Source organism: Anser anser (genome assembly GCF_964211835.1).
Source record: "Anser anser genome assembly, chromosome: 12".
In the NCBI taxonomy this organism is placed as follows: domain Eukaryota; kingdom Metazoa; phylum Chordata; class Aves; order Anseriformes; family Anatidae; genus Anser; species Anser anser.
In genome coordinates, this window is record NC_139733.1 from 2548832 (window position 1) to 2573692 (window position 24861).

Here is a 24861-nt window from a genome sequence, read left to right on the forward strand (position 1 = left end):
GTATTGTGCAACCAAGAGTAGAGAAGTGCTTTGCTTTAACCTCTATGCTAAACTACAGTCTTCTTTCATCCTGTTTCAGGATGACGTGTCATTCCCCATGAGAGTCAAGGACAATATGGTCTGCCATTTGCAGCAATATTCTAGTATCTTCGAGAAGAACAGTCACATTTACTTTACACAATGTCTCTTCTTCTCCATTCTCTGGCACTGCCCAACAATATTCACTGTTCCTTTGGATACGTTGACTGATTTCAGAAACAAATCAGCAAAGCATGCAATAATAATAGTTAGAGCTCTGTACACAGTTTCCTTTAGAACATGCTTCCTAAACAACTATTGTAGCACACTGCATCTCTTCTCCCAGGCCAAGAAAAGAGGATTAAAGATGTCCACTGAAGAGGGCTGGACAGCAGGTTGAGAGAGGAGACCCAAAGGACAAAAGGACTGAAAGGGAGGGTTAACAGATCTAATGGGATATATATACATATAAAATGGGATACAGATACAATGGGATACAATGGGATATATATATACATATAGATATATATATACAAAAGACCAGGCAGGCAGGTGAGACAGGGACATGGTCAGAGACAAAAGGCTGACCTGGAAGTTAGAGAGAAGACTAAATCTGGTAGAAGGTAGCAGACATGAGAACTCCTTTGGAGCTGCCTTGCTGGAAATACCCAAGTTTCAGCTTGACAGGGCCCTGGATAATCTCATGTAAGGCTTTGCTTTCAACAGCAGTTTGGAGCAGATGATCTCCAGATGTCCCTTTCAACCTTCACTTGTACATGATACCTTCCATCATTTTGTTCCAGAAAATGAGCTTTATTTGACCTTCTCAAAAGCACCTAAAAGAATTTGGACTCATGCAAGCAGTGCTACATGTAAGAACTGTCCTGAAAGCTTCTGATTGCACAACTTCCCTCCTCATAGGAAAGCTAACAGATGGAGTGATCATATGACCTTGAAAGACACCATTGTACCAGATCACTAATTCCTTTAAACACCTTTGAGTTATTTCACCGTCACAGGTCATTAATCCTTTTGTTGTTGTAGCAGGTACAGTATGAATGAGTTACATTGAAGAAATAACAAAAAGGCAAATCAAGGCACCCTAAGAACACAGGAAGTACAATTTTCATACCACTTGCCCTTTCTTTCCAATATGTTTGGAAATAAATTTCTGCAGTATTCTCAGTGACCATACCAGTACATATGCCATTTTATCGAAGAAGCCACCAGTTCTGTGTTCCCATGGAAGAAAATCCTGTCAGCACAACTAATGGATGTCAGACGAATAAGCTTAGAAGAGCAAGCAAGTGCACTGTCAAAACCATATTATCAACCCACATGCCTATTTGTAGCATTATACACTCCACTGCCTCCAGTCACAGCTCAAGATAATCAGAATCCATGTTCAGAGTCATCTGATCTTGCAAAAACTGACACGGTACAGCTAATAATCCACCACAACTCAGAAACTATACTGGATTTTAAAAGACAGCTTTATTTTTGTGCCTTGTATTTGAGGTAGATTAAATAATTGAAAAGGCAGGGCTATCAGGTCATGATTTGTATGTTACAGCTGCCCAGTTAGAGTTGACAGACACTCTTTGCATGGACTGTTGACAGATTAAAAGGCAGAGTAAGCCTCTGAGAGTCATAAATGGATTGGGCGGGGTGGGGGTGGGGGGAGATTGTGACAAAGAAAAATACAAAGGCTGATGGAGTAACTCACTAGGAAGAGTTGCACTTCCACTGAAGCCACAGATACTATCTAAAAAAAAAAAAACCGTTACAGATTTGAAGGAGGAATAAGAATAAAGTGTATGTTACTATTCTACTTCAGAAAGCTGGACTGAATCTTCTGCCAGGTGGGGAACAAGCAAAGCAGAATGACAGGTGAGATACTGAAGCATTCAGATGAATAATAAAATTATTCTCTAGGCATTTCCTTAATCTGTGTTTATTTTTTAATTTTACATTGGCAGCTGTATGTTGGCTTCTGAAGACAACTGTTGCAGAACAATATAATGAACTGAATGTATTGCTTACCTTGTTTGCAGGAATGCTGTATTCTTTCAAATGATTTTTACAATACAGAAGTAAAGAAATGCAGAAGATGTTTGCAATTTTAATATAAATACTATTTCATTTTAAAATGAAAATTCATTAGGAGTTTGCAAGTCAAACTGTAGCCTCAAAGTAAAACTTTCATTTATACATTCATCATATTTAATCTTAGAATAATACAGTTGTTCCTTCAATATGGTATTCCTTGTTACTAATTAACATTTGATCTCTGTAAGCCAATAAACATTATGTCTTTTAATTTTCAATGGTTTTCAAGCAGTAACTGACTAAAATATTTTTCATTTTGAAACAGTAAATAGTAAAAAAAAAAAAAAAGTTGAGATGTCTCACAAACAATGTTATAAAAGGATTTATCACTCTGAGTCAAAGAAACTCAAATCACTCAACATCATCTGATTTTTGTTTTTTTTTTAAATAAATTTCATACTATGCATGAAATGGCACCTTGTTTACAAAGGAAGATCACTAGCAATACATGAAAGGTAAAAACTATTATTTTTTCTGTTAAAGCTGACCTGAACATCAGGGAGCAAATTATAATTACAAATAATAAATATTATTAAGTGCTCCTATGACCTCATTTTATCTTTTTAACAGCTCCTTGACAAATGTTTGCAGAGTGTGTAGAAACTTGTATCTCTGGGAAGTATAGCTGGAATTCAGATATGGGAATTAAGCAATATGTGTAAACATAGATATTTAAAAGAACAAATTTAAATGATCCAGATTTCTGAAAAAAATCTGTTAACTGTTTTTATACCAATGTCTTTCAAACTTGTTATTCTTTTGACAGCACATTAACTTATTTTTTTTAGGTAGTAAACTAGTAGATTTTTAGGTAGAAACTAGTAAAAATGCAAAAAAAACTAAAAGCATAAGATGTCTCTAAGTTATTACTACCACAAAAAAAGAGAAACATTAGAATTTAGTAATTTTAGAAATTCAGTAGAATTCCCTTCAAATATCACAGCTTCATTCTGCATTATAGAATTATTTCAGTACTATCTGTAACTTGCTAATGCACTGTAAAAATTATGATCTATATTTATGCTACCTACATTATAGTTTTTGATGGAGCTGTATGTCCTTTGCTCTTGTTATTGACCTCTACTGCCAAAAGACAAACATTTTATAATAATTTCAAATCATTATTGCTTCTTTCATTTGTGATACAGGTAACTGGCTTTGGGTGCTGAGTTTCATCTTGCTAATATATGTTGCTCATGGATGTCCTGAAAAATGCCTATGCCACACGGTTTCAAAGACTGCAGACTGCAAGAATAGAGGACTTACAGAAATTCCTGCCCACTTACCTCCTGGAATTCAGATACTACAGTTGCAGAACAACCGTATTTGGAGAATCAATGAAAATGCATTTACTGGAACACCACTGCTCAAAATCTTAGACTTGTCTAATAATTCTCTCTCAAGTTTGGCACCAGGTGCTTTCCAAAAATTACGATATCTACAGGTTCTAAACCTAACCAGAAATTTGATTCATTATATAGAAAACAAGACTTTCAGTTTCCTCCCACACCTCAAAGAACTGGACTTGTCATCCAACAGCATTATACGTTTGCCTGAGACTTTTGGAAACAGTACAGGGAATATAACATTGCTGTCTGTGAAACACAACAAACTTCAGAAAATGGAAAGAGTTCTGCTGGAGTCACTTCCAAACCTGAAAGTTGTTCTTTTCAAAGATAATCCCTGGCAATGTAACTGCAATGTCTTTGGCCTGAAACTGTGGCTGGAAAGTTTTTTATACAGAGGTAAGGAATTCTTCTCATTACATACAATGCACATAAGGACACTTAACCAGCATCTAACTGATCTTTGCGGCTGTGTTTTAACAATTTACCTCACACCTTGCATCATCCCCTCAAATAAGCATACTAAAATACATGCTTATACATAGCTCAGAATATGGGTGCTTTCACAATTACAGGTGGCAAAACAGAATCATAGAGGACCTTTGCAGAAAGAGAGAGAATAAGAATACACAGTGTGCATATATACATTCTGAAAATACATCTAAGTAGTAAGCATACACGTATATATCCATATCTCTATATTAAATCTGCATCTATCTCTATATTTCTACATTAAATCTGTATATCTAACTCTGTATCTATCTGCATAACAAGTGTATTTGTGCACATGTGCACTTGTTTTAATTCTACCACAGTTCTTTTGGTAGAAACCAGCCTACTGTTCAGATGTTTTTTAGCTGGTACATGAGGATAAACATCAACACAGATAGATAGCAATACCAATTTAGCTTTAGAGAACTCAAGATTCTAATTCTTAAAGACTCTCTTTAAATTCTCACTTGGTAGCTCTTTTTTTTTTTTTTTGAATTTAATTAGCTCTACCTAAAAGTGTGTGTAACACCTTGTACAAGCTTACTTTTGTCTAGTGTTGCTTCCTAATTTGTTGTTAACTAGGAGTAGTACTAAATTTACTGGCATTGTCCTCACAGATATGTGCAATACCATCACACAGGAAATTCTGTACATAAAAGTCACCTCAATTTTTGGTCGCACCTGCTTTTAAATATATTCAAGAGTTATGCTGTATAAAAGAATATGATTTAATTATTTTATATATCTCTGAATTTGTTTTGCTTACTGAGTTCAGAGAAACTTCAAAATTCAAGGTGATTGAAATAAAGAAAACGAGCATTCATCTTCCGAAAGCGTTGTTCATATCCATTTTGCCTGAAGTCAACGTATGCAGACAAGGAATTAAGCATTAAAAGAAATTTCTTTCTTTCCCCTGGGAGGTATGTTCGAAAATGGAGAATTCAAAACAGTAGTGTAATTTACTTTTCTCTAAATTAGGCTTTGATGCTTGAATGTGATATAAGATACTGATTATCTATCTGTAAATGAAGGTGACACACAGTGTGAAGATGGTCCTTGTTGCCTGTAAGTGACTGGGCTGCCATCTTCAAGCATCAGAAGTCTACAGGCCAGCTGAAAAGCTGAAATGTCTATGCAGCTATGAAGGAGCAGTCTTCTGGGGGAGGTAAAACCACTGCCAGAAGTAATCTTTTAGAATAGACAAAAGGCTAAATGCCTCTCAGGGTTAAAATCTTAATATTTTGGATCGGTAAAATATTACATGATCCCAGAACTTAAAGTTGCATTATGCAGGAACCATTCCCTACAACGTATTTCAGAAGGGGTTTTGAGTTCTCTGTGCAGAAGAATTTAATGATCCAAGTAAACATATCAGATTATTTTAATTACTCTGCCAGCAGCATAAATTCCATAGATTATTTTAAAAACCAACATTATTTAGAAATTCAGTGATGCCCTTCCAGTTTTCTGAGCATTGCACAGATAAGTAAAATGAAGAGATATGGAACTTACAAACTAATTTTAGCAAGAGATCTTAAAGGAAGCCAACATACTATGTGCTCTTCTATATTTGTCCTTCCCTGAAATTACTTGTGTGAATCACATGAAGAAAAACCATTTGCATCTCACATTCTTATTACTTATACAGTGTACTTATAACAAAAGATTACTGTGGCTCTACAAACATTGCAAGTCCTAACAAAGCACTGCTAAAGATGAAATACAGCCTGAATTTAGCAGTATTAAGTGATTTGTCCAATACAACTCTGAAGGATGTATTTTTAGCTGAATCCAGCTCAGGAAATTGACATTTGATGCACACTCTTAAATAATTATAAAGAATTCTTCAATTCAGGCAGAACTCCAGTCTTCTATCCCAAGCATCAAAATTTTAGTTTCTTATAATCTTAGAAGGACCACAGTTGTAGAATTTGGAAATTTATCTATATCCACATTCAAACTAACTTGTTGGAGGTTTCTGGAACCAGGCTTTACATTTGGCTATTAAAAACCAAGTGACAAGCTGCTATGCTTATACGTCTTAGAACATCATCAATATTTGTGGAAAAGTAGTCTCCACATTTCAGCTTGAGTTCATCTATATTCAATACTTTCTCAAAAAAATCCTTTCCAAGATGAAAATTTCTGTGCCCGCCTTTAAATAAAAGATGGTTTACTTCAGACAGGGAGGAGGGAGAAAATTCAGCTGACTTGATTGAGTTAAACTTTCAAAATATGTAAACATTGGTTTTGGCCTTGTTGACTCCTCGACACACTATACCCCTAAAGCCATGATATACAGACTAATTTGAGCCCTGAAGGCTACACCCAGTGTGTGTTGCTCTACATGCTGAGGAAAAACAGCGTGATTTACCAGGACTACTTCACTTCCCGTTATACTAAGAACATCCTTCGAGAGAGAGAGCAGAAGCTGGCTGAAAGCAACCATGAAGTCTACCATTTGAACAAGCTAATAGACTGATTAATCTTACCTCCTTTAGATCTCTGAATATTTTCTTACCATGAACTTCACTTGAAAAGGTTTCTCAGGTATACAACTTACTGAACTTTCCCTTTGCTTTGTTGTAATTACTGTATGATGCCAGAAGAATGATTCATGAGAAATGAATGATGGAAATGGGATATTTCAGTCAAGTGGGATATGTTTACTAAGTATATTGTTTCAATTTTTACTTATAAAAACAAGTAATGGTAGGAATTTGAATGCAAAGAATTTTCTGTTAGCAATGTCTTACTTTTTATCTATGATTTCTTTCTTGCTTACTTTTATACTCCTGTTGTTTCTTTCTTTAGCATCCATAAAGCACAGATTAGAATTCCTGATGAATTAGTACTTACAAATTATTTCTTCTATTAGTATTAAAGTGTAATAATCTTATCTTTGATATAGCTGAAAAAAGATATAGCTATAAATCTTCAAAAGTATAAAGTCAAAGCTAACTATAAATGTAATTCATATGTGTTATTTTTACATGAAGAGAGTTCACAAATTATAATAAAACCATATTTTATTTATTGATTGATTTATTTATTTTTTAAAGGAGGAATAAGTGATGGCATTATCTGCTCAACACCAGGGATTCGGAAGGGCAAGGACCTCCTCAAAGTTCCTTATGAGCTGTTTGGGGCATGCCCTCTTACAACAGCTCATGTTCATCTGGCTAGCATTCATCACCACAACTTCGAGTACCGAAGTTCTCTGAAGCATGCTCATCACAACGAACATGGGGAAAACAGCCAGTCAAACTGTGAATCCAAACCAAAGCCAAGGCCTGTTAGTTTGCGTCATGCAATCGCCACTGTAGTAATAACCGGAGTTGTCTGTGGAATTGTTTGTCTAATGATGTTGGCAGCTGCAGTTTATGGTTGCGCCTATGCGGCAATTACTGCTAAATACCACAGAGAACATTTGGCCCCAGCAAGACAGCATGGGACTCCTGAGGAAAAAGAGCCATTCGATAGTTCCTTAGCTTGAGTTACTTTTGTCTTTGGTTTCTTCAAAATAAAGAGCCCTCACTTCAGTTAAAAAGCCCAGAATCTAAATAGAATGGATATAATAGTTATGACTGCTTTTCTTTCCTTTTTCACATTGAAGAAATTTTATGTACACATGTATATTCATTCCTTGGAATAAATATAAGGACTTTATGTAGCAGAACGCAAATGTATCTATAGTTTTTGCTGTATATTCTGAAGCCTCTATGTAAGGCTGAGTGCTTGAGATAATGAAATTTTGATGTAGCCCTTTCCAAGTATTCCATTCTTCATGACTAGCTCTTGAGGTAATATTAGTACAATATACAACTTATGGTGTAGCCAAGTCACTACCCAACACAAGTGAGCCTTCTGCAAAGAAAAATACAATAGCTATAAATGAAGAGATTTTGAGATCTTAGATTATCTGATATGTATTCCAAAATACAATCCATAGCCAGTTTTAGAACTGGGCAGTCCATACATTGCCAGTGATAACTTAGAACATTTTTAAAAACATTTCCAAATGCATTCTACTTGCTAATCTGCCCTAGGAGACAATAAATAAGCATTACATCCATTATGTAGTTTAGAAAACAGGAAGTACCTTGTTAGGCATCACATTTCATTTTTAAAGTACTTACTAGGGAAGAAGGAAGAGAGCTAAGACATCAAAGGAAGAGGAAGGAATATGTTGCAGGTACAAGCACTGAGATAAGCATAGATAGCATATATGAAGAGACACTACCCATTCTCCTAGTGGTATACATGCTTGCTACAGACATTTCTGAAGCTTCTTAATTCCAAATCCACACACCTGTTCCATTTTGAAAATTTCAGGACTCCAGAGGCAGCCCTGATCACAATGCTGCCCTTCAGCAGGAAGGATAATATAGCTGCATGTTTACACGTTCTAGTTCTCACAGAGAAAACATTCAGCTGAATTTGTTCAAGGATCCGCCCTTTCTGTAGCACAGTTTTGCCATCAAAGGAAATCAAAGCCAAAACAGAGTAACATAAATTTAGGACAGAAAGAGTATTTTGAACATGCAGAAGTATTTTTCAAATAATTGATAGAAAGAATAGTTTCAAGACAGCCAAGAGAGACCAGCTACTCCACCTACCCTTTCTGAGACTAGATGAAGTATATCTGGACTATTTGTGACAGACATTTTTCTAAGGTGTTTTTAAACCTCTCCAGTGACATGGATTAAAGACCCGTCTAGGCAGCTGATGCAGAAATCAACTGCGCTTGTAGTCTGCAGGTTTTTTTCTCAGCATCTATCCTAAACCTGCTTTGCTGAAAATATTGTCGGTGGGTTTTATAGGCCAGAAACTTGAGGACAACAGCTGAGTAACACTCTCCAAAAGGGCAAAAGGAAGCTGTAACATGGCATTCAGAGACCTAGGATTTCCTTCCAACAGAAGGGTTCCCAGAGCAAGCTATTCTAATAACAGCCTCAACTGAGTAATGGGCTATATGGCAGGAGTCATGTAACCCTTGCTCTTATCTACTTAGTAATAATTGAAACCTTAATTTGAAAGCTTATTCCTGCATCTGCAGTTACTTTCATGTCCAGAGAAAATTAAGCATCTCAGTCTTAATGTAAATCTAGCAGACATTGAAAACAATTAATTACTGTCTTCCCTCCCTCCCTCTCTTGTAACAGTTAAGTACTTCTTATTATTAGGCTGTCCTCATTCCTCTCTGTCCTGGACTAAAAAACCCAAGCTGTTTCAAAATTTTCTATAAGGTCACATTTTCCAAACTTTTTCCACCCCCTGCATTCCATGGAACCTTTTCAGTTTTTATTATATTTTAAATGTGGTACCCTAGACCAGGCACATTACTTCATCTGAGACATTATCAGGACAGAATCTATTAGAATATTTATATTCAGGCTTTTTAAATCTCTTGATGATGTATTTCTGAACTATCTCTGAAGTGAATTTGATACTTTTTTTTCTTTTTTTTTCTTTTTTTCTTTTTTTTTTTCTTTTCTAAATTTTAATGAACAATCTCTTTTCAGAGCTAACTCATTCAAGTGTTGAGATCTACATTTTCTACTCTTGTATCCATTTAGCAGGACAACATTTTGCAAAGCAAAACACAGTTTGGCAGACAGAGAATACTGAAATAATTCAGGATAGGATCTTACTGTCCACGGGACAAAAAAATTAATCAGAGACAAGCCAAACCACAATGTCTTCCTATGGTGACCACCTAAAATGAGCACAGCTGCATTCAGAGTTCAGATCCTAAAATAAAAGTTAAGAAACCTCTGACCTCCATGGAGATTTCACCCACTGTCTTTTAATAGGCTTAGATACAGCAATGCAGCTTCAGTTACAAGGAAGTTCATACTTCCGATGTCCTCAAGCAAAGTAAAAATATAGCTTGATTAAATATTTCCTTTTTAGTAATAACCAGTACATCATCTTAGTCTTTAAAGAACAGTCCTGTTAAAAGAAAAAAAAGAGACCTTTAGATTTTTCTTACTGTAAGAAAGTGAATAAGAGGCAATGAAGGGCACAACAACATTTAAAGGAACTCTTTCCAAGTCAAATTTAAGATGCTTTGGGGATTTTCATGCACGCATAAGGCTGTAAATTGATATGGAGTTCTGCCAGAAAGCAAAGTATTTTGTATTTCTATTTGTTCACTCTGCTAAAAGAGTACAGCAAGCCAATCCATGCAAAATCTGATTTATACTTTCTAACTTGATGTTAAGAAAAGAAAAAGAAAAAAAAAAAAAGAGAGAGAGAGAGAAATGTCTCATTTAACTTTGGTAAGAGTATACAAATTTACAATTGTTTGCAGTTAATAAATTCCAGTTATTTATGATGACAAGAAAACAACAGGCAGTCAAAAGAGAAAAGCATTTACTTAAATTAATAAATGCAAAATTATTTATTTTCAGTAAAGGAAACAGAACGTTCAGCTACTGAAAAATAGAGATAAAAGGCACAGTTTGTCGCCCATAACAATTGTTGACTGTAACAAGCGGAAGACTGGATCTAGTGATTCCTCACAGAAGCCCCTTAATTTGTAAAGCTTAGCAATGGATATCTGCTGCTGAAATAGGTTGTCTGCACAGATTTATATTTCAGATAAAGGTTGCTGAGAAAGCTTTGTTGTTTTTCCAGAAACCTAATGAGAAGTATTATAGTAAGTACAGTATTTTTTCCTAATCTCAGTGAAAAACACTCCTTCCCACAAAATTAAAGAAAATATCAGGGCACGCTACTCTGCAAGGTATTTGCAAAGACAGAGAATGTAAACATATTGTTTTATTCCTGTCTTTCATAAAGAGGCTCATTGTATTACTTTGTTTTCAGAAAAATTGGCCTTTAAAGTTTTAAATTAGAAAAGAGATTAAAAAACTTTACTATGCCAACATTTTTTACAGGAATTGTCCTTAGAAATTATATTGAAAGAAACAAAGCTTAAACTGAAATGTACTTGCTTGCCATATGTGCCTTTCCATCCAAAGCTTGAAAAAACAATCAAAATTCAGCCTCATTATTCCCTAGTAATGCAATGTCCAACCAAAATCAGGATCCCTCTTCTTGAATATCAAAGTAGAACATTTAGTGATGTTATGCATAGCTTATCTATCATTAACAGCCTTAACAACAAAAAAAAAAGGCCAACTGTTGCCTACTAATAACCATCTATCTTTGTTGGCCAGAAGACAAAGACATGCAGGCTTTAGTTAAGCATCCAGAAAGTATGCCAACTTTTACAACTTTGATCTTCGAACTTGGCTGAAAAGTGTCATAGTGCTAATAATCACGAAGGGTTTTGGTACTTCCTGGGCTTATATTACCTGAAAAATGACTGTATGCTCCCCAGATGAGACAGGCAGCAACATCAATCATCTGGATGTGGCAGCAAAGCCACAACAGGGGAGAAGGAATAGGAATTAGAAATCCATCATAAGCAAACCAATGGCTACATAGTTCATAACTATCTCCAGTGAAAGCTGCAGTTATCGTTTCTGATTACTGAGAGATTCCCCAGATTTTAGGCTATTTACACTACACATTTGACTTTCTGCATAAAACTACCAAGCTCGTTTCAAGACACAACAAACAAAAAGAGAAGAAAAAGGAAATTATTAATGTTTGGAAATGTAGTCTACGGGGAGGAAATAAGTAATTCACAGTACTCAAACTGGGATTAATGTATTCATATACTACATAATTGCAGAGAATCACTCAAAGTATTTTTGAACTTTATACTTCTGCAGTATGTGAATTTTTAAAAAGGACCTGACATCTTATCTGCTGTCTTGTTCTGCAATCAATGATTTATTTTGCCAGCAGAGTTATTTAGGAAAATAAATAAATAAATAAATAAATAAAATCTGATTTCTAGTAGATCTCAAGATCCATTCTTCTACTTAAGCTCTTCCCACCTGTCAGAATTACATAGTACTCAAAAACAAACAAAACCCACCAACATCAAAGCAGAGGTACAGAAATGAAGAGAAGAATGCTCTATGGAATTTACTATATTACTATATTTACTATGTGTATACTGTACATGTTGGGATACTCACTTCATTCATCCATCAGTGCCCTAGATTCTTTGAGAACAAGTTCTAAGGAAAGCCCAAGAATTACGTAAATGGGGGTTATATTCTCAAGGCAACACTAGCAGAGAAATATCTTAAAGATCCACATTAATTATTCCAAACACTAATTCTGTATGATAAAACGAATAGAGAATCAACACAAATGAAGGCAAGTGTGTGAACTGTGTACCATCTGACTTCAGATTTGCTGTTCAGTCAAGGACAAGAGGCAGGATTTTACCACTTGCTCCAAAGCATTTTTTAGAGGAGCCTACCTGTCCTCATGCATTATCTACAAATCCTGTTTCCTAAGTTGTGACTCCTAACCTAAGTCTGTCAGTTGCTTAATGCTAGGCTGTGCAAATATAAATTCCAATGAAAACATTAGACTATATACCAATATTAGATTTATGAATACACAGATAATATTCAAAATGAACAAAAAACTCTGGAAAAACATAAACTAGTGGTTTTTCACCAAAGCATGCAAAGCATTTTGAGGGATTTACTAAACACTACTGCTGAATATAATCTTCTGTGGCTCACAATGTGGAGTAAAGATTAAGTAAATCACTGTCTTGCCTGACAAGGAAAACATCTATTTTAGAATGCTTCAAAAATTTGGTTGATGTGTCATTATGATGACATATTCATTTTCCCTTAGGCCTTCGTACTAAAATGCAGTTTTATAGATGGTGTCATAAATTTTAGGGACTCTGTATGACAGTGACATTTGCTTGTATGTTTTTAATAATATAGTAATACCAAAGCAATACATGTGACAAAAAGGAAAAAAAAAATAAAAGCAAGCTGTACAGAGAGATTTAAAATAGATATATTTAACTCTATGCTGTTGTAACAATAACTGACTTAACTATTTGAGAAACTTTTAAAATACTTGCCATTCCTAGAAATATAAGTACTTCACTACTTTTAATTAAATTATTGGATGTCATTTTTCCAAAACACATGCTGGATCTGGGTCAAAGAGAGAGATGCATACAAACTTCATTCTAATTCACTTCAAGAAATCCTAAATAGTGTTTCAAAGTAGCATTTATAATGATTACTAACACACATAAAAGAAGGCAATGAAGGTTTTTTGTTTGTTTGTTTGTTTGTTTTAATAGAAGGCAGTTAGTTCTACATCACACAGTTTCCTCCATGATAGTATAAAACAATCTTGCGTACTTACAGCCTAGATAACCCAAAGTCTCAGTTACTGGAAAACTGGTATATTCATCAATCTTCCTTTCAAATTGCCATTCTACAGAGGCTGATTCAAACAGGAACGATTAAAAAACTGAAGAAGTGTGACCAGCCTCAGAAAGACAAACTTGTATTTTAAAAGTAATATGAGATTTTAGGTCTTTCCTTTCTTCAAGGCACTGTTTGAAATAGCTTAAACAGCAGGGTTTTCAGAGTCACTTTCCTGTGGCCAGAGTAGAAGCATTCAAAATCAGGTGCCATTTTTAACAAATTAGTGCTGAAAGAAGATATGGTAAAGATTTCATCTATCTTATGGATGGGGAAACAAAAAGGAGAACCTAAATCTTCAAAATTCAAGGTCACTCAAAATACCTGAAAGGTTTTAGCCTTTTTTAGTTTGGGGATATATAACATGGAATAACTGAATTTCCAGTTATAACATTTTTTTTTCTTAAACGATACTAAAATTAGAACAATGAAGGTGGTAGGTAAGAACAATTGCAAGTATTTATCTCTAACTAGGATTTGGAGACAAGAACCTTGAACCTGTATATGGACTGTCTAGAAAAACAATCAGTTCTGAAAAGTTAAATACTGGAAAGGGAAAGGATCCCGGTTTTACATCGGACAATCCGTTTGCAGGTATAAAACATAGTATTCTACATTTGCATAATAAGGATTTTTGGTAAAAGCATATAAAAATCAAACTATTGGTGAATAGAAGAGGATTAGCCTGTCTTTTCTTCAGATTCTCTAATACCTCCTATATCTGATTACAAAAGCCTGCTGAAATATTTTTTTATATATCAGTGTATCTTTAAATATAAATAATATATACATAAAGTAACTCTTAGGTATGATCTGCATTTTTAGCAGACATCAGTAGTATTACTTTAAAAGTTATTTCTTTTACTCTTGTAAGCCATATAACGATATTTTTTCCTAAGACATCTCTTACATGATAAATTCTTTCTGTTGGTCTCACAACACTACTCTGTGGCAGAGAACAGGGAGTAATCTAACAGTTACTGTTCCCTTTTGCTATGGCACCGTGTACTATGGAATTTAATGCTATGGCACCATCTACCATGGAATTTAATGCACCTGCCATGCATTTGAAGGACGGCTTCCCCAGAACCTTGTGTGTCACATACCTGTAGAAAGACAAGACCCTATATAAAAATATGAATAAGTACCTTCCATTTTCTTCTCAGGTTTTGCTGCTTGGTAGCAGAAAATAATGGCAATGAGAAAAAATTTACCCATCTTTAATCATTTTGAAAAGTAACGGTAAGTCTATTCTCTTGAAAGGACTACATACAAGTTATAACTGTATCAACTTGGTAAGGAATGGCAGGATCTGACCCTTTGGTGTCTGTGAAGATTCTGAGAGCGGCTGATCTTTAGGCCATCTGTATAAGGAATGCTTAATGCACAGAAAGAAAACAAAAACATCTACCAAGAAGCTTGCAATAATGAAAGTAAACAGGGTTCCCTATGCACTGATTTTTCCCTTGCGTCAAAGCAGGAATTACTGCAGTCTTTTTACATAGCTTCATCAGGAAACAGTATGTCAGGGTAGATTCACAGAGCCATGGCAATATTTGAATGCACCTCCCAGTCACTCACTGGTCTTTGATAAAAAGTGACCGTAAAGATGCCTTTAAGAACAACACGGATTTCTTTTCTGTTTAGAATTACACTGAATATAAGAAATCTTCAGGTTACTGGAGAACTTAAATTTCTCTCTAATTTAGCTACACTGCCCTTCCCTTGCTACAGTATTCCAGTTAAGTTGATGCACAGCAATGAGGGCTTGCTTCTTTTCAGACGCCACAGGTCTGACTTTATTGGTAAAGTTTTATTGTTCTTACAATAAGCAAATCAAAATACTACTTGATTTTGATGAAGAGACCACTGAAAATTACATGTGCAGAGATAATTCATTTTGTGTTTTCCATGCCCTAAATTCAAACTTGAAGAATAGGAACTCCCATCCAAAACTTATCATTTATAAAATATTTTGGTAGAAAATAAGTACAAAACTTCATTAGATATTCCTCTCTCATACTTCGTTAATGTAAAAATTAACAAAACATCTTTGCAATTCTACATATTTACTACTGTTGCCACCTCCTGATAAAAACAAAAAGCAAACTAACAAACAAACAAACGTTGTTCATATCTAGTTACTTCTAGTAAATCATTTTCTACTGCAACCTTTCCATCGTGGCAACAGGCTGATGACATTCATACTAGGTTTCAAACTTGTACCATTTTTATATGCTTGTTTTTATATGCTTTTTTATATGCATGTTTTTCAAATCTTTGTATTTAGAAAGGTTGTTTGCAACTGATAACATGGATATTTGCTTAAATTAAGACTGTGATATAAATCTAGATTGATTAGATTGATTAGACTGATTTAGATTGATTAATGTTCACTAAGTATCATGCTGCTGTTCCATGGTGCAATACTAGAAATGCAGGCACATTTCATGGTCTTCCTATGACAAGTTTGCATACCTTTTTGCAACATGGACATGGTTTCACAAGAAAACAGGTTTGGTTGTGGGCTTTTTTTGTTTTGTTTTCATTCTTTTCTGGTTTTGTTTTTTGTTGTTTTTACTGTGAGAGTGGTCACACCCTGGAAAATGTTTCCCAGAGGTTGTTGCCCCTCCATCTGTGGTGACATTCAAAATCTGACTGGACATGGTTCTGGGCAACCTGCTGTGGATGATTCTGCCTGAGCACTGGGGTTGGCCTAGATGATTTCAAGAGGTTGTGTCCAACCTCAACTGTTCTGTGATTCTGTGATTCATGTATGTGACTAGTCTGTATCTTTAAAAATTGATTTTAAACAAAATTATAACGATGAAACAGTCACTTTCCCCACTTCAAATGGAAATAAAATAAATGGAAATAAAACCAAAATAACTGTACATATATAAATTCTATTTTGCACTCCTCAAATGCCCATGCATTCACTTGGAAGTAGAGGTTCACATCAGGGATATAACTCAGTTCAGTCATCATGCAGTATCAAATAATACAACATTGTTATGCTGAATTCTAATTCAATCCTTAGCATAAATGTAGTCTTTCATATGAGCATCAGAAGAGAGAATTCAGTCAGCCTCATTTTTAATAACTAGATTGCAACCTAAATTGAGACATCCTTGATTGACTGCTGTCTTCTTGCTCACTAAAAGTAATGTTGCTCTTATATGACATCTTACCTTACATTCCAACCCTTGAGACTTTTAAGATTCATCTAGACAAGGTGTTAGACAACCTTGTCTAGGCCCTGCTTTTACCACAAAAGGTTGGAGCAGGTGATCTCTAAGGTCTTCTTCAGCCTGGGCTTTTCTGTTATTCTATGATCTCATGGAATTTCAAGACTTGGATGATTCTATAATTTTTAGATCATGTTTAGAAGAATAAAATAAAAATAAAAATTCTATCATCTTTCATTCTCCTTAATATTGTAACATGGGCAGTTTGAAGAAACTGATCATTATAATGTAAGCTATGTATAGGTGGCATGATAATAGAGAACACTAAGACAAAGAAATTTAAGCATAAATGTGTTTTCACTGCAAAAAAAAAAACTGCTGTCAGTACTGTTGTCTCTGTCTCCTGCAAATAAATTGAACTCTGTAAAAACAGTAATAAATATGCTGCTACCACAACTATATTAAAGACTTATCTCCTTCTTTCACACTTTCTGTAGAAACTTGCATTCATATAAGCAAAAACTCACAGTCTCAGTTGAAAGAGGCAGGAGGGATTTTCAAAAACAAATTACTTTTTTTTTTCCCCAGTAAGGAAATGCATTCTCACAGTGAACTGTCATTAATAGTTACAGATGGTGAAACAGCAACAGTGACACTCAAGTCTTCTGTAGTAACAGTCTGTAGTCTCACTGATATTAGGAATTTTTGCCTATATTAAAAGGGTTGAGTCTTCCTGCTTCCAATGAGCCTTAGCATAGATTTGCATACGAAGTCTGTTATAATTGATCCCCTTCTACAAGAACAGAACCAACCAAAAACTACAAAGAAAACAGGAGTGAAGACTTTGTAATAAGAGTTCAATTGAGTTGGATGCCCACCATGGGCAGGCCTAACTCAGGCCATTTTAACTAACTACCATTTTGTAGCATTGCTCTATTTTCTCTTTTCCTGCTTTAAACTCTTGCAGTTATCTGCAATAAACAACATTCTAGCACAGCTTTATTTCCAGTCAAATCCCTTCTGGGAACAGAGTGATTTTACATGGAATGTGTATCCCACACTGCTGCTTTCTGTAATCCACTCAGACCAAATAGTGACAAGGAATACTCAGTTGACACAAATTAAAATGAGATGTTTTGGCCAAAATGTGAACCTTGATGTAGGTATTTGAAAACATTACCCATAATCCTACTTTAGTCTCCCAAGTCTGGCAAATACTTCAAATTTTGTCCCTTTACCACTCCTCAAATTTCTGCCTCCGGATCCATTTTGCCTAAAAAGAACTCTGTCAACTTTATAATAAAACCTAAAATTTGAAGTAGATGCTGTCAACTTTGCTGAAAGTTTTTTCATAGAAAAAATACAAATTTCATGGTACATTTACAATCTCAACTTAAAGAGGACAAGATTAATGCATGTACTTCTTTCTCTCTGAATGGCTGTGACTGACTGATAGTTTCATGCAAAATAGTTTGTCCACTATTTGATCCAATCCCCAACCCTATAAAAACTGAAAGCATGCATACAGACTAGGGGGAAGGAAAAATTTTTCAAAGCATATTATTTCAAAATGCTTCATACCCCCCAAAAAATCTCTAGTTCAGTTACTAAATGTTATAGAAAGAAAAGTAAAAAGCCAGATTAGAGGTTTCTGAATTACCTTGTATATTCTTGCTCTTTCAGGATAGTATTCGACATATCTTACTGCATTTTAAATCATATTTTAAATATGAGAAGAATGGGAAATGGTTCTTGCTTCATGTGGTAGCTACCCAATTTTCTATAAAACGGCTTGGTTTCTGGTATAATAAGCCATAAGGCTTCTCTAACTTAATTCCTACTTCAGATTCAGTAACTACTAATATCTAGCGAAAACTGTTCAGAAGAGCATCTGAAATTGAGTGAGCAATGTCCAACAATTAAAAATTACTTATTTTAATTTTTAAATCTGTACATTTAATCTCTAATCTGTAACTGCCAAACTTCACTTTATAGTCTTTAGGTACTGTTATACTCTTGGGTGGTAAACTGAAGAGCTTTGTTATCCAATTTATATTCTCTGATCAAATCACACCTCTGATAATCTAAGCAAACTGATCACTTGATATCATTTGTTACAGAACGGGATTTTCAAACCTGAAGATTGTATGGAATCTTTACACATCAGATAGTCATTTATACCTCCTTTTCCTTAACATAATATATTCCAATCAATGATGATATAGAATCATGTCTTTTAAAAATATTTCACTGATAATGGTTATTATTTCTATTAAATTAAACTCCATTGCTGACAGAGAGTTTAGATTAATCAATAAATTCAATTAATAAAGGATCAAGATCTTAGGGAGAGGAGTCAGTAAGTGTTCTTTAAGAATTAAACATTTATGTCATTTAGTTGACTCTGCATCTTTCCATCCTCCTCTTTTCTTGTAAGATTATATTCCTACATTAAGTTCCTGCTAGCTAAAATAGGAAGTGAAGAACATATACTGCTTTGAAAAAAATGAACAAAAAAAAAAAACAACAATTTTACCTGCAACGACTGGGGATTTTCTGTCATCCAAAAGTTGAATAGCTGTACTGGCTGTCACTACATTGCTTTTGTTTGCTGTTTCTGCAAGGTGTATTAAGAAAAAAAAAAAGAAAAGAAATAAGATACTGCAGAATAAAGAAATTCAGCTTTCCACCCTCACCCCCTGGTTTGAAATAATTTAATGAATACAGTGCTCAGGAAATGTGTTAATAAGACAGCAAACCTCATAGTGTATGTATGCACACAATATACAGGCACTAGCATTTCAAAATTCCCCATCCCAACAAGCTTAAAACACTGACATGAGTAATCAAACTCTTGCCTTCTCTGCAAAAACTGGCAACAAAGGTGACAACTGGTAGGACTTCTCTGTGATGTTGATACTTGTTCTGTTGGACTTGCTTACAATACTAGACTGTAAGTTAAACCTATGCAAATATTCAACAATAACTGTTACATGGCATCTTGGGTTTTCACTTTGAGCCCTATAGAAGATGAACCTGGTCAAGGGACCAGTAAACAAGCTGCAAATTTCAATGTATGTATTAACATTTGAGATTAACTACAGAGCCTACTCGGTATTGACATACTTAGTATCTTTTCAGTATCATATATGGCTCAGAATGTAGGGTATGACAAAATTATAGACCTGTACTAAATGGAATTGAATAGACAAAGCTCCCAGGTATTTGCTCAGCAGCTCTTCTGTACCAGAGTGGAAAATGATCAGCATTAAAAATGTTCTCCTTGTCTTCAGCTGTCAGGAAATCTCTTGAGAAAGAAGAGAGAAAGAAAATACTTGTTTGTGGCATGCCGCACAGTAGTATCTATCTTCGAAAGACAAGAAAAAACAAAACTCATTGTTTCAGAAAAGAAAATAGTTTGGGACATTTTTCTAATACTATTTGTATAACAAAAGGTTAACTTCAGCCCCTAATAATGATTTGAGGCAGACTTGCAATTGTTTTTGTTGTGAAGGATGGAAAAAACAGTAAACTAAGTACCACTAAATACATTTGTACAGATATAAAATAAAAATGTTTAGTCTAAATTCTCTCTCTGAAGAATGCAAGATCCGTGAATTGTGCAATGTGAAAAAGGTAATGAAGGTTTGGTAATTTGCTGCCACTGACATACGTTTTTAAGGAAAAAAAAGTAATTAATAACCTACTTTACAAAGAATATATAAGGGAGGTAGTGGACAACTACATACTTTATTTTTTAATGATCTCATGGAATACTGACAAAAGAAAGTTCCCATGGGGAAAAACAGCAAATACAGTCTCAATGCCATTGTTCTAGTTTACTGTTTAAAAGTAAGAAATTGAAGTACCATTGATCTTACCTGTCAGGCTACTCACACTGCAGTAAATATTTTCTGGTCAGATAAACATCATACAATTTTATATTCAATAAACAATTTATCATAAACATCAAGTACAGATTTTCTTTGACACGCATAATGCATATAGATTTGCCTGATACTATCAAGCTGCTGCCTGGAAAAGGCATTAATTATCAGACCTGATTTTATAGCTCTCCATTCTAAGAAACCTCTACCTCCACTGCGTAACATCTTCAAGGAAGCAAAAAAGGAAAGTTTTGAATTATGAGATCTCTTGATTATCCTTCTACCTAGTCCACATCTGTCACTTAGATTTCAATAGCAAAAAAATTTTGGAAAACAATAACATTAAAACCCTGAAAATGTCTAAGATATTTGTTTTTAGATGAGATATTAAAAAAATGAAAAATCCCTTGGCATCTACAGATGTAGCATATCCTGAACTCTCCTCTGAATCTCCTCTGAAGAATAAAGATGTGAAGCTAACTCCAGAAAAGTGGAGGGAAAAGTAAATGTACAGGATACAGGTATACAATAGCTCATTTTTTCAAATGTTCCAGTTGAAGAATTTAAACGATCCTATTAAATCTTTCTAATTTGTTCTATGTATTTCAGTGCACCAGAGCAAAACCCTGGAAGAGACAGTAGATATGTTTCCTAAAATAAACATTTTTTCACACTTTGTTGCCATGCATAGCTTTGTTACTTACTGATTAGTAAGCTGTTCTGGACCCACAAACAGGTTGATACGAGACAGTCCAGTCCGTGTTCCAAGGAAGGCAACTTCCACTCCCTTGTCAGAATTTCTGAAATAAAGCAGAACACAAACAAAGATAATGTTTCCAGGCAGTAAACATATAAAGCTATGTTACCAGTCACAGAAGATACAAGTGTACACAGAAGATACAAGTGTATTTTTAGAAAGATAGTTTTAAAATGTTTTTTTTTTTTTTTTTTTTTTTTTTTTGTTTTGTTTTGTTTTGTTTTTTTGTTTTTTTACTTTAAAGTCAAATGTGCTTTGGCAAACATACCATGTGGAAATGTTATTTAGACCAAAAGCAACTGAAAAGTAGAAGAAGGTAAATTTGGCAAGATTTGGGGGATGGGATGATATGGAAGCCAGAATAAAAAAGGGTCAGCATAGGTACATAACAAACATTTGATAGCCACTGGCACCAAGTGACTGAAGACAAGCAGGAAATCCAGATCCAGCTCCCTTTCTATTCAACATCTCTATGGTACATCTACACTTCAAGCTATAGGTGTGTGATTGTTGCTTAAATGTGCAAAAACTAACCTAGATTTAAACCAGCCAGCTTGGAGTCAAATGTAGCTGCCATCAGGACAGGTATTTGCCTCTAGACCTTAGGAAAAAATGTGGCAGGTAGGTCAGGCTGAACACTGTTGCTGCATCACTAGCTACAGTACCAAGGTAGCTGCTTTAAAGAAACTACTTGTTTGGGCAACAAGAGCTTCAGATATATTATCACAAAATGTCCTGTCTAATTAGCATAAATCAGAATATGAAAGGAGATCAAATGTCTCCCACTAGTATGTCTCCACAGCTGTCTTCCTTGTGTTTACTGGATCTGTTGTTATTTCATTGTGTAGGAGGATTCCTAGAAACCTTATGCTTCTTATATAAATTCATTGGTGCCTAGAGTATATGAGCATGCAATAATTTTCTATCTTTATCTTCTGAGAGGACACTGGATAATCCTTAGCTCAATGAAACAGATCTCACTGCATCTGATTTTACTCATTCAGTATGTTTTTTCGACAGTATCATTTTTCATGTAACTTTAAAAAAAAATTATATTCAAATTTAAAAAAATCTAATCAGGATAACTCCCAGAATTGCCTTTCAGCAACAGTATCTCATGCAAACTCCTAATCTTAACATGTTTTCTCTAATATATATAACATCTTGTTGCTTAACACTTAGCTCTGGAAAACAAAAAAAAGAATAAAAAAAATAAAAAAGAGGATTACAGAAATGATTTATTTTACCAGGGCATTTTTTTCTGTATATAATTTGTTCCAAGATAAATTACCAGTTCCATAAACAATTTTTGTAAATTATACATTAAATTCCTCAATTATTCTAAACAGTTTGTTAGAAAGTCACAACTGTGTGCTGTGGTTAGTATACAATTACATTAGTTATACTGTAAAATTTGAGTAACCTTAAAACTAATCATCATGATGTACATACTACAAAATAAACACTTAATACTGAATCAAAATTAGTTCTAGTTAGGGTGAAATGGTTAATATATTTATTTCATGCATTTTAATATAGTTGAAAAATTAAAACTCTTAGGCAAATAATCAGAAAGGGACTAGAAAACTGATGCAAATAATTATTGCTAATCTGACAAAGCATCAAAATTTGCAAGGTATTTAATCAGTTCTTCAACATAACTATTAAAAAGATACCCATAATTATAATGGCTGATACAAAGCTTACTTACTCCGATTTATTTAATGCTAGACTGGTCCAATAAGCTTCAATTGGTGCACTCACCACTGCATCAAACAGAACTTCCTGGATCAATTCTTTGTCACCTATTACATTATAGTAAAATCAGTAAACATATGTCCATACAGATCTCTTTTTTTGTTACATAACTAGATTTTTGTTTTTAAAACAAAAACTCTAAACTCTATTTTGTCTGTGATGTACATTCAAACCTTTTGCAGTATTAAGCATTTACTATATTACATGGTGTTTCATTACAATGTAGTTTTTATATATATATATAGTTTCATTGCCAACAACAATTTTTGGCTAGAAAACACAAAAATACATTTTCCACTTCATATAACACATTCCTGCATATATCCCATGCTCACATTTGCACAAAAAATAAGGCTGAAACAATTATGCCTACTAAGTCACACTAGCTCTGTTTCTGCAAACATCTCGGAGAAAATATATGCTTATCCACGTGTTTTTTTCATTCAGCTTTGCAGTTCAGAAATGCTAATTTTATACATATTCTCCCTAAAACACTCGGGAAATATCTGGTATATTCTTCAGAAGAGTCATTCAAGACTTGATTCAGACCAATCCTGTTTAATTTATGAAACCAGATGGAATGATAACATTGCATAGCTACACCATCTGAACAGAACCTTGAATATTTGGTTCAGGCATATTGTTTACCGTAAGAATCAGAAAACATCAATATTTTTTATTGATACTCTGGAAAAGAGTTCAAAAGCAAATGAAATTGCAAAGTGATATTAGCCATGCAAGCCAATCTCAAGTTATCAGTGGTTAAACTATGTAGCTTTCAATTTTGTAGAAGGTGAAGTATAACAGTTTTTAGCTAGGATAATGTCTGCTACATATATATTTAACAAAATACTTGCATTGGAGCAATGGCTCTTTTCCTGTGAGGTATCGTTTAATCGCTTCTAACTGAGTCATTTGACGGTGTTCAGGATGCAGGTCAGTGTTGCAATAGGACCTGAGAACATGTTGTCAAAACATTAAAATGTTAATATGTATAAGCATGATCTTTGTCTTTGAACATAAAGAATTGGTTTCAGCAAGCACAAACAATATGAAACCAAGAAGGGTAACAGACAACAATTTCATGCTTTGTTTAAGGCTTACCATTCATCTGCTAAAGATACATCAGGGTGTTCTAAATCATGTAAACCTGTAACAGGAATAATAATGGCTTATTTAGGGAGCAGTCTGGGTAACAGATGGTTATTAACATACACTCCATAACATAAACCCTTCCCTTCTTGGAAAGCGCATTATTACCACAATATAATAAATCACAGTAAACTATGTTCAAATACACTTTAGGGTCTAACAAACTGGCAAAAGCCAACTAAATCAGATCTAAAAATGAAAAGGAAGGAAAAGTTTTGGGGTTTTTATTCCTGATAATTTTTAACTCATACAAATTGCTCATATGAGATATTTGAAGTTTAGAAGAAAACCTGAGAAAAGAGAAATGCACAATGGTTAAAACCCCTCTTATTCATACTCCCTTGTTCTATGTGGCTAGTAAAGTTCTTTATGCTAAACCACATATTTCTCTTTTCACAGGAGTTTTTCTCTCTTTTAAAAAATATTTCATTAAAAAAAACAACTCCTCCCAAAAACTAAGCACACAACCTGTGAACACAAACTGCAATTTACTGGATTGTTCAGAAAAGGTTTATTGTTCTAACACGTCATGCAGATGCTTGTAAATAAGAACTATATCATTAGTTATACAGCACAATAAAAATGTACTTTGGCAATTTTCAAAACTCTTAAAGCATGTACCCATAGACAATAAGCAAACAGGATTCAGAAGGCAGGCTCTGGGTTTAACCCCCAGAGTACATACTATGCAAAGACAGACCTATGGTGGTTAAGGAAAACAGGAAAGTCAAAACTAGAACCACAATTATCATCCTTAGAGAGGACAATAATGTGTCAGTGACAGAGGAACAATGAAGGAAACAGTGGGAGAAAAGGTTATAG

The 24861-nt window shown here is 34.4% G+C and overlaps 2 protein-coding genes across 33 annotated transcripts in view; one reads left to right on the forward strand and one right to left on the reverse strand.

Moving 5' to 3' along the window:
• Nucleotides 1-24861, reverse strand: part of CACNA2D3 (calcium voltage-gated channel auxiliary subunit alpha2delta 3) — a 509008-nt gene that overhangs the window by 63454 nt on the left and 420693 nt on the right. For all 32 annotated transcript variants that reach the window (XR_014571619.1, XR_014571620.1, XM_083795939.1 and 29 more), the window contains 6 exons: nt 23992-24037; nt 23745-23842; nt 22841-22934; nt 21077-21172; nt 19671-19792; nt 19022-19102 (listed from right to left, as the gene is read on the reverse strand). Coding sequence is in view for 30 of the 32 variants with exons in the window: in XM_083795939.1 (XP_083652065.1) it covers nt 19022-19102; nt 19671-19792; nt 21077-21172; nt 22841-22934; nt 23745-23842; nt 23992-24037 (537 nt within the window). In the remaining 2 variants the exon portion in view is untranslated. The remainder of the gene's footprint in view (nt 1-19021; nt 19103-19670; nt 19793-21076; nt 21173-22840; nt 22935-23744; nt 23843-23991; nt 24038-24861) is intronic.
• Nucleotides 3251-11306, forward strand: LRTM1 (leucine rich repeats and transmembrane domains 1; the record flags this gene model as incomplete). Its single annotated transcript, XM_083795999.1, has 2 exons — nt 3251-3872; nt 7028-11306. Coding segments are annotated over 2 exons (1056 nt in total), but the record flags the coding sequence as incomplete, so codon positions are not given.